General features: G+C 61.9%; 1 protein-coding gene and 1 long non-coding RNA gene across 2 annotated transcripts; one reads left to right on the top strand and one right to left on the bottom strand.

The window, feature by feature from the left end:
* The first annotated feature begins 8,174 nt into the window (after positions 1-8,174).
* Positions 8,175-9,264, top strand: LOC143390652 (uncharacterized). Its single transcript, XR_013090246.2, has 2 exons — positions 8,175-8,861; positions 9,209-9,264. It is a non-coding gene; the product is annotated as an uncharacterized LOC143390652 (long non-coding RNA).
* Positions 9,265-10,796: 1,532 nt separating this feature from the next.
* Positions 10,797-14,506, bottom strand: LOC143390651 (von Ebner gland protein 1-like). Its single transcript, XM_076843046.2, has 7 exons — positions 14,385-14,506; positions 13,840-13,976; positions 13,361-13,431; positions 12,695-12,805; positions 11,836-11,937; positions 11,616-11,642; positions 10,797-10,956 (listed from the first exon to the last, which is right to left on the bottom strand). Exons 1-6 carry the CDS (start codon positions 14,472-14,474, stop codon positions 11,617-11,619), a joined length of 537 nt encoding a protein of 178 aa, XP_076699161.2. The 5' UTR covers positions 14,475-14,506; the 3' UTR covers positions 10,797-10,956; position 11,616.
* Positions 14,507-14,890: the final 384 nt, after the last annotated feature.

The raw sequence follows: 14,890 nt of genomic DNA, 5'->3' as shown, positions 1-14,890 counted from the left end.
GCTGGGTGGGCTCCATTGCAGGATCATCCAGAGGGGCAAGGAGGGGAGAGGAGAAAGGACGGCAGGTCAGAGTGGAACTCAGGTAGCTGGGTCACTGAGCTGATGGTCAGGCAGCTGAGCCATCAAGGGCCCCTCAGAGGAAGAGGTGGGCACTGCAGGCTGGCTCTCTGGGAAGCCCGGTCCCTCGGGTCTGTGGTTACTGGGGCCGCGTTTATCATCTCCTGGCTCACTGTGGTCCCCCACCGTCTATGGTCCCAGTGTTCACAAAGACCAGGGCCTGCACAGACCACGGGGAGGGCCAGGGCGAGGGTGCAGACCAGGGGAGGCTGTACCTGGCTCCGTCTGCCTGAGGGGTGACGAGGGAGGTGCTGGCACCGTCCCCATCACCTGCCCCTGGGCTCAGCCTGCTTCATGTCTGGCTCCTGCAGGATCCTTGAAGCCCCTGTTGAGGCAGCAGCCCTGCCAGGGACCTGTGCACCTTCTGCAGCCCTGACACAGATGTCTCCCCAGTCCTGCCCACCCCAGTGACTTCCCAGTGCCCCTGCCCAGGGCCCGGCACCTTCCCAAGCCACTCAGGGCCGTGGCTCTTCAGGAGGACCTCAGGACAGCACCCCTTTGTGCTTGGGGTCTGACCACTGTTGGAGCCAATGTCTCCCCAGTTGCCCCCATGACTCCCCCTCCTAGCAGGGCCCCCAGGGAGCCATCGCCAGGCCCCTAAAGACTCGACCAAGCTCAGAGTGGTGCAGAAGGTCTTTATTTAGAGTCACGAGGGATGTGGGTGGGGATGGTGGCCGCATGGGAAGGGTGGTCCTGGAGGAGGGGTGGTCCAGCAGGAGGGGTGGTCCAGGAGGCAAGAGGCCTTGTCAGTGGCAGAGTGGGCTCACGGGGTGCAGACCCAGGTGGCTGTTGGGACAAGAAGAGGTGCTGAGGTGGGAGACCCTCCTGTGGGAGGACCAGGGGCAGGGCTGCAGGCTGAGCAGGTTCCAAGTCCACCTTCCTCCTTCCCCAGGCTGTGGGGAAGACCCTGATGGACAGCCATGGGCCCAGGGAGGCTCCCAGGTTGCCATGACCATCCGGGTCACTGATGGCCAGAGTAGGGATGGGATCAGGGCCAGGGTGTGGGAGGGCACGGGAGCTGACCCTCACTGGTAGAGGAAAGTGTCCCCAAGTGTCCCGGATCGCCCCCAGGGCCAATATCTGAGGGCGTCACCCCTGCCTGGCCAGGTGGGGTCTCCCCCTTGGGTGGATGGGAGGAGGCAGGGAAGTTGGACTGAAACTCCAGAGCCTGGGACTCTGGGCGCCTCCAGCGTCCTCCCGCGGTCACTTACCCTAGTCCTGCTCGGGAACACAGGTGTCTGCAGAAACCAAGGAAAACTCAGTGGTGAGAAGGCGCCAGGATGGGTGCAGGCCCCTCACACCCACAGCTGCAGCCCTCCAGGACCAAGACCCAAGCAGGGCCCTGTGTCCCTGAGGGGCTCGGGACATGGGAAGACAGAGGGGACGTAAGGACACAGAGGGGACATTGGGGTCACAGAAGGACAGAGAGACACAAGGGAACAAAGACATGCAAGACATAGGGTGGCACAGGGAACACAGAGGGGACGTTGTGGGGGACAAAGGCAGCCGACCCCTCACCCGTCTGCTCAGGTGTGAAGATGGTCTCGGCCAACAGTCCCTTACGCTGCGTGAATTTCCTAAATTCTTCCAGGGCCTCCAGGTTCTCCTCGGGGCTCCTCCCTGGAGAGAGGGGACCAGGAGAGCTGAGGGGGGCTGGTTCACATGCTGTGGGGACAGGGCCACCAACCGGCATCCAGAGCTTTGCCCTGGAGTGAGCAGGTCTGCAGTGTCAGGCCCCAGAGCTGGAAGCACCCGTGTCCCAGAGTCACAGGGCTGTCCCCTGACCCTGGAGGGTCCCTGTCCCATGAAGGTCTTTGCCAGGACCCTCCCCCTTCAGGCTGACCTGTCCTGATGCCCAAACACTGGGAGGTGGCACTTGGCAGCCCAAGTGGCTGGAGCCCCCTCCTGAGTGGTCAGGACTCTGAGGGCCATGTCTGTCCCTGTGCCTGACAGTCCCTCCCACGCCGACCCCCTTCCCACTTCAGAGCTCATCTCTGCCTGGGCAGCTCACAGTGCCCGGCACGCAGAGGCCAGCCCAAGGCTCTAGTGCCCGGTGCCAGGGAGTGGCTGCTGGTTCCTTGGCTTTGGGGAGTGGGGACCGTGGGGCAGGAGACGGTGGTCCCCGAGGAACCCTCACCCATGAGCTTGCCCATGCGGAACTTCTTCCCTGGGTCCTGGCTTTCACAGTAGAAGATGAAGTGGTCGCTCTCGGGCAGCTCTTCTATGTACACGAGCTTCTTGCCGTGGTCTGTGGCTGGACGGAGAGGGCAGCTCTTCAGTGTCTTCATTGTTAAAAACAAAGCCCTGGAGACCACGTTGAGGAGGGGCCTCTACTTTCCCCTGTCCCCCAGGAGCCACAGCCACCCCAGCCAGGGAAGGGGCCACCCAGCTGTGGAGTCCAGATACCAGAGGACGTGGATGACGTGGAGGCTGGAGCTTGACCCTGGCCCGGGCAGCTGCCCTGCCCTGTCCAGGACTCCAGTCCTCAGTTTCCCGAAGGTCGAGAGCTAGGACTTCTCAGAGGGAGCGACTGCCCAGTCAGTCTTTGCTGGGGACAGCGTGGGACACCTGGTGTCTGGGGTCAGAGCCACAAGACCCTGGGAAGCAGAGGCAGCCCCTGCTGGGAGGTGGACAGGACCCTCCCACCCCCAGGAGCTTCTCCTGCAGGGGGCTCCAGGCTCAGCCCCGGGAACTCACAGGCGCTGTATCTGCCAGGCTCCTCGGTTTTCTGCAGAGTAACTTTCTTCTCTAGGCACCGCCCCTTAATCCTGGAAGCAGGAGGCACATGGGCAGCTGCTCTCAGGACAGGCACCTGAGCCAAGCTCAGCTCACCTGGTGGGCCAGCCCTCACATGGTGACCCTGAAAATCCCACTCTACCCCGCCTGTGCCTTGGGAAGCTTCCTGGACTGTGTCCCCTCATAGTAGGGGATTTATTTCAGATGACTCTCAAATGTGGATGGGTGATGGGAGGTGAAAGGGAATCGAGGGTCCTGCAGGGGCAGCACTCACAGGAGAGTGGCCTTGGCCTCCCAGCTCCCATCTTCCAGGGCTGTCACCGTCACGGGGAACACCTTCCTGGGCCCCTTCCAGTCTGGTACCCCGGGCATGTTGACCACAAAGGCCTTTATGTACCAGGTCCCTGTGATCTGGAGAAGGTCAAGGCATGAGTCACCTTGTCCCCACCCAGATTCTCCCATCACTCCCTGGCACAGGGACCTGCAGCCCAGGAGACTCCCAGAGCCCAGCTGAGCCCCCAAGACGGGCTCCCCCATGCCTGCTCCCTGCGCTCAGTAGAGCAGGCCCCACACTCGGGTCTCCTGGACCCCACGGAGGTGGAGGGTTCGGCCCCCAAGGATCTGTTCATTTCGGGGAAGGGCCTGGAATGGATGAGTGTCACTCCAGAGGGCCCTGTCCCTAGAGGAATTCAGGTTCCAGTGTCACTGCCACAGGCCCCTGACCTGAACCTCCTCCCTGCGCCAGCCCTGTCCCCAGCAAGGGCCCTGTCTAGGGCCAGCAGAGGGAATACCATCTCTGACCCTCAAGGGCAGGAGTGCAGGTCAGCTGGCCTTAAGTGACCCCTGAAGCAGGCTCCCAGCTGCTGCCCGCTGACCAGGGCTCAGGGCATTTCTCCCACCGGCCCACTGGCCCACCCAGCCTCACATTCAGCTCCTCCGAGGGGAAGGTCAGGAGGTCCTGGGCCTGCAGGGCAGACAGCAGGCCCAGCAGCAAGATGGTCAGGAACAGGGACTTCATCTCCAGGCTCTGCTCTGGGCCAAGGCGGGTCACCAAGGCGGGTCACCTGGGCGTCAGGACGAGGCTGTGCCGGCTCCTCACAGGACGCCCTATATGTCCCCCACGGCCAGTGTCCTGTGTGGACTTGGCACAGGCCACACCCTCCACCTGTCACTCAGGGCCACATCCCCATCATCAGGGAGGGGAATGTCGCTATTGTTGGATCCCATGAGTCACATTTGGAGCCACCTAAAGGTGACAGACACACAAGGCCATTCAGTGTCTGCACCACCCAGGTGCTGCTCCAGCCCAGCCAGCCTGGAGGGGACAGGCGTGGGCTGTGGCTGGGAGCCCCAGGGAGGGAGGGCCCGGCTTCCCCAGGGACTGGCCTCTCTCCTGCTGCTGAGGGGGACTGATCTCCAGGCCACAGGCTGTGCCCCAGCCCCCAGAGCCCAGCTCTCCACCCTGGGAGCTGCCCTCCTTGCCCTTCCTGCCTGGGTGCCCCTCCCCAGAGCTCCCTGGAAGTGGGGACACCATCGCATGGCCAGGAGCAGTTTAGCCATCACCCCTCAGAGCTGCCCCAGGCCTCGCTAGGGATGGAGGAGGCCTCCTGATCCACCCATTGTGTGCCAGGAGGCCAGCTCTGCTGCCTCGAGAGCACTTCTGTGTCCCTCGTCCACCTCCTCTGTGGCAGCTGTCGTCCCCAGGAGAGGGGCTTGGCTCCGCGGTTCTCTGCTTTATCAGGGCAGCTGAGGAGCTCGGCCCGTGTTAGGGGTCATGAAGACGTGTCTCCTGAGTTAGTCGACCTCTGCGAGTCTCCGTGGCCTCACTCTAACAAGGGGACACACAGCTGCTCTTGCTCTGGTCGTCTGAGGACCGCCCCTGCCCCCCGGCACAGCCGAGGCTCCTGGGTGTTCACCTTCCCCCTGGAGCGGGCGTCAGGGACGGGAGCCCTCACAGCCTGCCGTGAGCCTCCCTGGGGCGTCCCCTCCTCCTCGTTCCTGCAGAGCCCCCTCCCAAAGGCTTCCCCTCCTCAGCAGCTTGGACCAACCACAGGTCCACGTGACAGCCTGGTTCCCTTTGGATAGATCTCCTGAGAGGCTCAGGAGGCCTGGTGCCCACCTGTGCTCAGAGTTCATGCTGAGTCCCCTGGGCCCCTGCTCTGCTCCTTCAACCTCAGCTGCCCCCAGCCGGAGCCAGATCTTCCCCTTGGCCCTCCAGACCCCACAGTTCCTAGGCCTGAGCTCCTGCCCTGAGTCCCAGGGACCTTGGCTCTGGAGTCAGGTGCTGGGCCCACAATGGTGTCTTTGTGCCTCTCTGGCCTGGGTCTGGCTAAACAATACTAATGAGCACCCTCTGATAACGTGGGGGTGTCCTGAAGGTGCTGGCATGATGCAGGATTGACCCCAGCCTGGAAGGTGCTCTGAGCAGGAAGCCTGTCCTCCCGGGTGGGGAGGCGGGGCCCGTGCTCTTTAGGAGCAGAGGCCAGGGAGCAGCTGGAGGCTCCACACAGGGGAGACTGGTCTGCCCGTGTTCTGGTTTGACTGTGCCCTAGCTATCTTTTGTCCCCTGTTCTGTATGAGCCACTGGTGGTTGGTCTTGTGACACGGGTACAGGCCTATGTTGGGTTTAATGGAAGATCTCCAGGCGCCTCCTGCCGGCCACCCACCTTGCCCCTTGTCCCGGCAAGCTGACCTCTACAGAGCTCTCTAAACTTGCTCCTCCTAGATCCTGGTTAAGTTCAACTTCTGGGGGACACCATCACGAGGTGATAGGGGCAAGGAGCAGGGGTCATCAGATGGTGGGCAGAAGGTAGGACAGCAGTTTGGGGTCAATGCATGCCAGACAGGAGACAAGGCAGAGATCAAGGTCCATTGATGGTAATGCTGCTATGGGATGACATGGCAGGAGGTCAGAATTGATGGATGGATAGATGCTGTCAGGATCCAGCAGGGAAGGAAGTTGGGGTCAACCCATGATAGAAACATCAGGAAGCTACAGGGTCAGGAGACGAAGGACAGGAACCTCTACATCCATGAGGGTTTTTCCCTGTGTATTAGGTCTTACAAGTGCACGTGAATCCACAATTCTCTCAAAGCAAAAGGTGTCATTTAAAATCACCATGAGCATGAATATGCCTTTAAATCAGCGGTGGCCCAGGACTCAGCAAGTCCACTCAGATGTGCCCTTCCAACAGGGACAGTCCCCCGTGTGCAGAGCAGATGTGACCCACAATAACTTTGCTTAACTTACATATCGTGGAAATACCTTCAATATCCCTCAGAATCACAGTGGCTCAGTGGAAGCGCCTATCTCCAGCAGATGACACATTAACGGGGCGCTGCAGGAGCAGACACTGCTAGCCCTTTGCAGGACTTGTGTGCACTTCCTGCAGGCCCAGGGCAGGCACCAGGGAAGAAAAGGAGCCCGAGGCCTGGCTCTCAGCCCCCTACCTGCTCACCTCTGCACTGACCATGACCAGCGCTGACGCAGGCAACCTGGCAAACGTGCCCCCCATCCCTGGGCAGCAACACCCCATCTCCCGCCAGCTCTGACCAGCCTTGTGGAGGGATCCCCACGCCCCTGTTTCTTCCTCCTCCATCTCCTGACCCCGAGCTGTTCTCATAGCTCTCCTGACACCTGCATTGTTACTTGTTCCTTGTACAGCTTCCCTGCTCCGCCCACTGTGTGGCTCTGTCCCTGGTCCAGCGTGGACTCCTATAATGACCTATTATTTTAAAGGGAGGTGAGTGCTATGGGGAAAAGCAAATGGAACAAGCCGGAGGGGGCAAGGGGACCAGGGTGTTTGCATTGTAAATGGAAGGGTGCAGCTGGCCTCACCAGGTGACATTTGCACACAGAGTTGAGGAAGTGAGCCATGGAGGAGTCAGGCGGGAGAGGGTTCCAGGAGGGGACATGCGGTGCAGGCCCGGGAGAGGGCGCCTGGCATGTGCCAGGAGCAGCCTGGAGGGCGGAGCAGCTGGAGCAGAGGACACAGGGCTAGACTGTCCGGATCCCAGGAGAGAGGGAGGCAGGACTGCCGGGCTGGCCGTGGGCCATTGGAAGGACTTGGCTGCTAGTCTGAAATGGGGGACCTTGGAGGGCTTTGGCAGAGTCGGCATGTGGCTCTCTCTTCTAAAGGGTCCCTCCAGTCGCTCAGTGGGGGCAGATTTAGGGGCACATGGGGGGACTATAGGATCAGCGAGACCAGTTGGAAAGATCCTGGCAGGATGACAGTGCAATGACGTCCACCTGGGTGTCCAGGAGTGATGGGGCGTGGACTTACATGCCCACCACATGCACAGGGAAGCCGCGTCAGAACCTGTGAAAGGATCACACTAGACGTTGGGCACAGGGTATCAGGCCGAGATCCCCGAGTGAGGGAGCTAGGAGCTCGGGAGTCGTCACAGCAGCTCAGAGCCTCAGGGAATTCCAACACCACCCAGAGAGGGGACCTGTGGGACAAGGCCACCTAGGCCAGGGGAGGAGAGGCGGGACTTGGGGCAGCAGCGATGACCAGAGCCTGTGGGACAATGCCCAGATGGAGGGCACATGAGGAGGAGGAGCCCCTGACACATACAGAGGGTCCAGGGAAATGCCTGGCCACACGTCAGGGGGTGGAGCCCCACAGCCCAGGGAGGACGACCTGGGGTTAAGAGCATCTCTGAGCTGAAGGGGAAATGTGCATGAACCTGTCAAACAAAAGCTAAGCTTTGGGGGTGGAGGCAGGGTAGGGCTTTTGCTGTCCCCTGACCTTGCATAAACGTCCCACGGCCACGTGTCAGTACCACCTCTGTATCAACCCGACTTTGACACGAGAGCCTTGGCCAGGTTTGAACACAGCTAACCAGCAATTCTGCAGCCCACACTACTAAATCAGAGACCTGGGTCCCAGCCACTGCTGCCCTGGGGCTACAGGACCCCGCAATATTTTAGGGACAAGGAACAGCCTCCCTGGTGTTTTGGCTTTCACTGGAGAGCAGGCTGGACTCTTCCTTTCTGAGATCCCCTGGGCAGTCAGAAGAGTCTCTCCACCCCTGGTTCTTACGGGGTCATCGTCTCTGTTTGCAGCCATGGGTTGGTTCCTTTCCCAAAGCCTGGCTTCCCACAGGGACTGTCCCTGAGCAAGCTCAGCTAACACCTGGAGGCTCTGGGGGGTCACTTTGTGTCCTGTGCCTCCCACATCCCACTTTCCATTGGTCAGATGCCCCTGCGCTCTGCCAGTACGGGCAACGTCACCCTGGCACCGTGGTTGGCAAGAGTGGGGACCGCCTTTCACTGAGGAGCTAGAGGACAATCTGCTGAGCTGGCGGAGAGGGCAGTGGGGAGACGGCCCTCTGATGCGGGGGCGGCCGGTCCTCCCTCCTGTGCTCTGGGAGTCTGGGCGTGCTCCTCCTCCTGCCTGTCCAACAGAGGCACGAGGCCACAGCCTGGGGGACCCCACCCCTCAGGTCCTGCCTCAGAGCCCCAGCCCACAGAGAAGTCACCGTTTTCTCTGGCCAACCCCTGGCCTCCTTTCTTGGAGTATTTACTGCAAAGGGCTTAGAACTGTGACTGTCTCTAACTCAGAAGGTCTCCCAAGCCTTCCCTTTGAACTGTGACCATCAGGAGCAGGGGACCCTGTCTCCCAGTCTCTACAGGAGGACAGAGCCCTGAGGGAACCCCTGATGGCGCTCACACTGATCAGCCCTCTCTTCCTCCCTCACGGCCCCTTTAAATACCGGGTCACCTCTGTCAGAAGTTGGCCATGCACTGTGGCTGGTTTCCAGCAGTGTCCGCTGTGAAACCTGCGTTTACCAAGCTGCCCTCAGCACGGGCAGAGCCCACCCAGCCTAGAGCCAGCCTCGCAGCTGGTCCTAAGGTTCAGACTGTTTCCAACATCGTGCAGACAAAGGACGCGACGGGGAGAAGGACGGTCACGAGGACGTTTATTGTGCAGCTCCCTGGAAGCAGGATGGGGGCCCCACACCCCACCAGCCCCCCAGCACCAGGCGGGCCAGAAGAGCAGCAGGTGAGTGTCAGGAGCTGCCACACAGGAACCGAGTGCCCCTCAGCCCTGAGCGATGTGAGAGTGCAGGTGTGGCGAGCCGCCCTGGGCTGGGTGGGAACCGTGGGCACTGAGCGCACAGGGCGGGCGGACCCCCCCTGGCCCCTCTCTTTGGGGGGGCCTCAGTCTGTCTTTTCACTGGCCCTGCCTTGATCCCCACACAGCTCATGAGATGGGCGTGGCCTCCCCAGGTGTCAGTCAACCGCTGACAGCAGACATCAGGAAGCTGGTCTCAACCCCCTGACCCCTGACCCCTTGCCTCATTTGAATGGCTTCTCCCCAATAAAAGGGGTCACTCTCTCTTTCCACAGACCCCTAAGGTTGGAGGAGCCGTCACAGGACCCAAATAAAAAGGTGTTTCTCTGTCTCTGTGTGGTTATTTCTTGCAGCCAGTTCACCTGGAGTGACCTTAAGTGTTCAGTCGTGGGTCGCGATAAGTGAGTGTCATTGTCTTCCACGGAGTGTGCAGGGCGGGGGCCGAGGGCTGGTGGGTTGGGGTAATCTCTGGGCTCGCTGCACAGGCTGGCCCTGTGGTCTGGGCCTGGCCATGGTGAGCGGGGCCAGGTGATGTGGCCGGGGCCGGGAGCTGCACGAGGAGGTGGATGGGGGGTGGGCCGGGGCCGGGGTCTGCTCAGGAAGGCTCACAGATGCGCCGCTGGCTGACTCTGGGGACTGGCTGACGCTGGAAGGGGCAGTCCCTCCAGGGCCAGCAGGGCCCCGTGTCCAGCACCAGAACAAAGCAAAGGCATGGAGATCACCGCGGGGAGGCAGGCGACCTCGGCCGCACAGGATCTGAAGAGCTGAAGCTCAACACGGAGAACTTCTAACGGGTAACCGGGGGCCACTGAAGGCAGGGAGATCCCTGAGAGCGTGGGAGTGAGGGCTCAGCTGCCCGGGGGAGGCGCTGCTCCGCCCTGGGGTGGCAGAAAGGTTCGCCAAGGTTGGGGCCCGGGGGCAGGGCACCCGAGGAATTCTCTGGAGAGCAGCCCGAGGGTGCTGCTAGCACCAGGTGACCCCACTGGGCATCCTGCTCGCTGGCCACGCCCTGAGGCCTGCCAGACAGAGAAGGAAGAGGAGGATCTTGGACCCCACGGGAAGGCCTTGTCCTAGACCCTGCAGCGCCCCCTACTGACAAGGCTGACCTCACCAGCTGCAAAGGGGCTGACAGGGCCCAGCTCCAGCAGGGCAGCGTGGAACTGTGTGGCACTAAATCTGTAGGTGGCACAGAATCCAAAAGGCTCAGGGCAGAAGGCTGGGTGAACAGATCACATGTGACCTGCAAGCCACCCACATGGTCACATATCACGTGTGACCTGCACTGCCCCCCACCATGGCCGCATATGACCTGAACGGCCTGCACATGGTCACATATCACGTGTGACCTGCACTGCCCCCCACCATGGTCACATATCATGTGTGACCTGCACTGCCCTCCCCATGGTCACATATCACGTGTGACCTACATTGCCTGCACATGGTCACATATCACGTGTGACCTGCAGTTTGTTCTTGTCCTCTTGCAGGCAAAGTGCGAGACATGCGTTTAGGCAGCTGGATTATTCTAGGGGAACCCTTTAGGCTGTAAACCTGCGTCTCTGCTGAAAGACTAGAGCTTTGAGAGGCAGCTCCCCCCATCTGCGGCTTTGCTTTCTGTAAAGGACCCCTGGTCCCCACGTCACCACCTGAGTGTGAACCAGGGATTGGTGGGCAGCAGACCTGCAGAAAGCACTCATAGGACCCCTGGTCACACCCAGTGCCCACTGTGCACCCGGCCCTTGTGTACCAACCACAGAAGGGGGATGAGGTTGGTCCCTCCCGTCCCTCCCTCCTGCTCCAGCAGATCCTTGAGGAAGCTCAGGCCAACCCACAGGGGCCCCACAGACAGACAGAGTCACCAGGGACTGCTGAAGCTCTTTATGGAGAATCAGGAAGGTGGGGTGGGAGGGGGAAGGGCAGAGGGGGGAGCCAGCTGGGCCCAGGTGGGCCACCCTCCATGTCCCCCAGGCCAGAGGTTCTGGTGGTGCCACCCGGGGATGCCGCGGAGCATGGCGTCCCTGCCCTGGGAACAAGAGGAGGTCAGTGAGCCCAGGGGTGGGCCAAGGGAGGACTGCAGTAGCGGGGCATGCTGGGACCTTTGGGCTCCATCCACGAGGTCAGAGCAAGTTGCCCAGAGCTCCTCTTCTGTGGGGGAGGAGGGACGGTGACTTCAGGCCAGTGGAGGGCAGGGAAGGACAGGATGCTGTGTGGACTCTGGCTCTGCCCACACCTGGGCAGGGGACCTTGGGCAGTCTCTGACCTGTCAGCTCCCTACATCACACAGCACGAGGGACCAGGGATTCTGAAGTCCCCAGGCATGGCTGCCACACCTTCCAAGCAACTCATGGGGCACATGGTGTCACCACTGAGGGCCAGAGAGGTGCTGAGGGACTTCCCACTTTCTGGCAAGCACTCTGGGGGTTGGGGGAGAGGGCCAGGGTCTCCACCAGCGGTCCCACCCAGGAGCGGTCACCATGGCGGGTTCCCTCACTGCCCAGATGACATCCTAGAGAAACCTGAAGACGACACCCGAGGACTGGCCACTCCTGGGGCAGAGCACACCTGCCCGGCCAGGTGGTGGCTCTCCTGTCCACCTAGAAGCAGGGGTGGTGTCCCTAGAAGTCCCATCACTCCACCCCCAGGACTGGGAGGTCCTCGTGTCCCCTGAAACTGGTGTCTTACCCTAATCGCTCCCTGGAGAGCAGGCTTCTGTGGAAGAAAGAAAAACACGATTCAGAAGAGCCTGGGATTCCATGGGACCCAGGGCCCCGCCCTCGGCCAGCACTTCCCACCACCCCTCAAAGGGCAAAGCCAGGATCCATGCAGCTCGCTCTTGGCTCTTGTAACCGTCCTTGGCTGGAGCTCCTGGGGCGGGGAGAGCCCTGCAGAGCCCTCTCCCTACCCCTTTGCTTGGGGATGAAGATGCTGTCTGCGTTGAGGCCTCTGGCTGCTGCGACCTGCTCAAACTCCTTCAGGGCGTCTACGTTGACTTCAGGGTACCTGCCTGTAGGAGAGGCCAAGGGAGACAGGACTGGGGGCAGAGCTGGGCGCTGCTGGCATCTCCTTCCCAGCCTGGAAGACTGACCAGCGCCGTGCTGGGGAGGGAGACCTCAACGTGGAGGCTGGACCCAGAGGCCTGGGGCTGAGGCAGAGCCCAGCTAGGAGAGGAGGACCAGGGGGCGTGAGCATCCACAGGGCACCCAGGGCAGCCGACCCAGAAGGCCCAGAGCCGCTCTCCCTAAAGCCACCCAGCCTGTCCCTGGACAGGACAGGGAGTGGCAGGACAAACTCTGCCCTGGAGGAGCGCCCCCAGGCTCAGGCACAGCCCTGCTGTCCACTGCTCTGTGTTCCAATGCACCTGGCTGTGGGGGAGCTGGGGGACGCCAGGCCTTGTCTTCAAGTTAGATTGGACTGACACCAGTGTTTGCTCCGAGTTGGACTTCCCACGCAGGCTCCCCATCCATGTCCTTCCCTGACCCCTGCTGGACTCCCCACAGGTAACCATGGATGGCCCTGCCAGGTTTCCCCAACGAGTCCTCAACTCATCCCACAGCACCTCCTCCTTCCTACGTTCCCATGCAGGGACGGGCCATCCCAGGCCTGAGCTCTGAGGTGGGACTCGGGCTTCCTCTAGGAAAACCCATCATCAGGGCAAGGTAGCCAGGTCCTTGGATCCTGGTGGCTCCTCCTAGGGGAGGGGCAGGGGGCCCAGGGAGAAAGGAGAGGGACCAAGGCTGGAGCCACCAGACACTGTGACTCACCCACAAGCTTTGCCATTCGGATCTTCTGCCCGTGCATGTCCCCCTCACAGTAGAGGATGTAGTGGTCCTCGTCCTGGGACTTAAGGACCTGCACCTCATGCTTGCCCCCATCTGCAGAGGGACAGTGGGCAAGTTGGGGAGTGGCCCTGATCCTCCACTGAAGACCCAGGATGGCTGACTCCAGCCCAGAACACCCCTCAGTAACCCCCCTCCCCCTCCCGGGCTCCCTGACCTGGGTCCCCACCTGGCCTGGCCCCAGGCCTTGGGGCCACTTCCCAGGAACCCAACGCACCCAAGAGATGGCACATGTCAAGCTGGTGAGTCACAGGGAGGTCTGGGGCATGAGACTGGCAGAGGTTGGAGCTGGGGCAGCACAATCCACCCTCAACCCCAGCCAAGTACAGTCCTGGCCCTGACCAATGCCAGGGGTCAGCTGTGGCCAAGAGGGAGCCCTGGGCAGAGACCCCCAGGCCTCATCCACCAGCCTCAGCAACACTGGGGTCGGGAGTTTGACTCTGTGGACAAATGGTCTGGTGGGGGTGGAGGCTGGGTATCAGTAGGGCCAGAAAGGAGAGCCTCAGGCCAAAGGCCACCCTGAGAAGCTGCTAGCTGGCCCCATGTGCCCATGGGTGGCCGGAGCTGCCCTGAACGGGCCCCATCACTCACGGGCTGTGTATCTGCCCGGCTCGGCGGTCTTCTCTAACACAGTGCTGATCTCGCGACACTGGCCTCCGATCCTAGAAGACAGAAGCTCCATGGGCAACGCCGCCCTGCTCAGGGCAGCCACGGGGCCAGGCCTGGCAGGAGGGCCCCAGACAGGCCCAGGAGCAGCAGGCCTCTCCACACAGGAAGTCTTGGGTGTTCACAGAAGCTGAGCATCCTGAACTGGTCCAGGCACCAGTGGCCCTCTGTGTCCCACGAAGAGCCTTTGGGCCCACAGTGGCCAGAACTCTGTGTCCTCCGACCCCCCTCACTGGCTGCCAGGGGATATCAGGCTGCCTGGGAGGAACCCCCCTGGCAGAGTTGCCATAAGGCTCCAGGTGCTGGGTGCTGAGGGCCGAGTAGGCCCCCGGCATGGTGTGCACCCCACCCAGCCCGGCTCTCCTCTGTGGAAAGGGAGGATCATGCGGCCAGCAGACACTCACAGGACAGTGAAGGTGACTTCCAGGTGGCCCCCTGACAGGGTCTTGACGGTCATGGGGGTCACAGACAGAGACTCCAGCTTCTTCCAGGGAATCTCCTTGTCTGCTGCCGTGGCCTTCAGGTACCACGTGCCTGACGCCTGCAGAAGGCACCTGACCATCAGGGCGCAGGCCCACCTCCAGGGCCTCCCCTCCTCAGCTACCCTGGACTCTATGCTCCAAGGACTGGGGACCTGGAGCATCCTCTGCCCCTTCCCCACCCGAGCTCACCCCCACTCCCACCAGGCCCCCGAGAGCCAGATCCCAGCTCCCGCAGCTTGGCCAGGACCCCAGGCGCTGGCTCCCAGGACAGATGTGTCCCCTGCTTCCACCAGCCCTCTGCAGCCCCATCTGGCCCAGACCCCGTGCGCCTTGTGATGTCTCCTTGGGGCAGGGGTTCAAGGCCTGGTGCCCAAACGAGGGTCTCCTTCATGGGGGAGGGATGGGGTCTGCACCCAGGCGTCTTGGCCCTCCCTGCCCCCGCAGCCCCCTGCCCATCTGAGCCTCACATCCTGGTTCTCCTCGTCCCCGACTGGGAGCGTCTGGGCCCGCAGGGCAGCGAGGAGGCTGAGGCCCAGGGTCAGGAGCAGGGTCTTCATGCCGGGGTCTGTGCTGGCGGCTGCTGGGCGGCTCTCTGGGCTGGAGTGGCTGCGCTGCTTCCTCACTCCCCGCCCTTTATACTGCTTGGGGCAGGCCCCCGGGGAACTTGGCACAGAGCACCCACCAGGCCTTTCCTGGCCACTGAGCGTGGCTGGTCTGCAGTGGAGCAATGAAATGTCACTGTTGTTGGAAGCTCTGAGTAACAGTGTGTCCGTTCCCCAGGGCATCATCAGGACAGGGCCGCTGTCCAGGGGAGCCACTCCACATTTCATCTAGCAGGAAATGAGCCGGGTGGAGGGTGCAGCCCCCGTGCACAGAGCCCCGAGGGTGTGTGCGGTGGCAGCAGAACCCTGGGGCCCTCCCCTCATGGCATTTCCTGGCTGACACAGGGGGGACTCAGCGAGCCCTGGGCTCT

Source organism: Callospermophilus lateralis, chromosome 2 (genome assembly GCF_048772815.1).
Source record: "Callospermophilus lateralis isolate mCalLat2 chromosome 2, mCalLat2.hap1, whole genome shotgun sequence".
Taxonomy (NCBI): Eukaryota; Metazoa; Chordata; class Mammalia; order Rodentia; family Sciuridae; genus Callospermophilus; species Callospermophilus lateralis.
Note: the sequence above shows the minus strand (reverse complement) of the source record. Positions and strands in the feature narration are given on the sequence as shown.

Coding starts and splice junctions, on each gene's coding strand:
- LOC143390651 (XM_076843046.2), bottom strand. CDS start 14,474: ATGAAGACCCTGCTCCTGACCCTGGGCCTCAGCCTCCTCGCTGCCCTG. Junction 13,432..13,839: donor GAAGTCACCTTCACTGTCCT/GTGAGTGTCTGC, acceptor TCTGTCTTCTAG/GATCGGAGGCCAGTGTCGCG. Junction 11,938..12,694: donor CCGAATGGCAAAGCTTGTGG/GTGAGTCACAGT, acceptor CCTCTCCTACAG/GCAGGTACCCTGAAGTCAAC.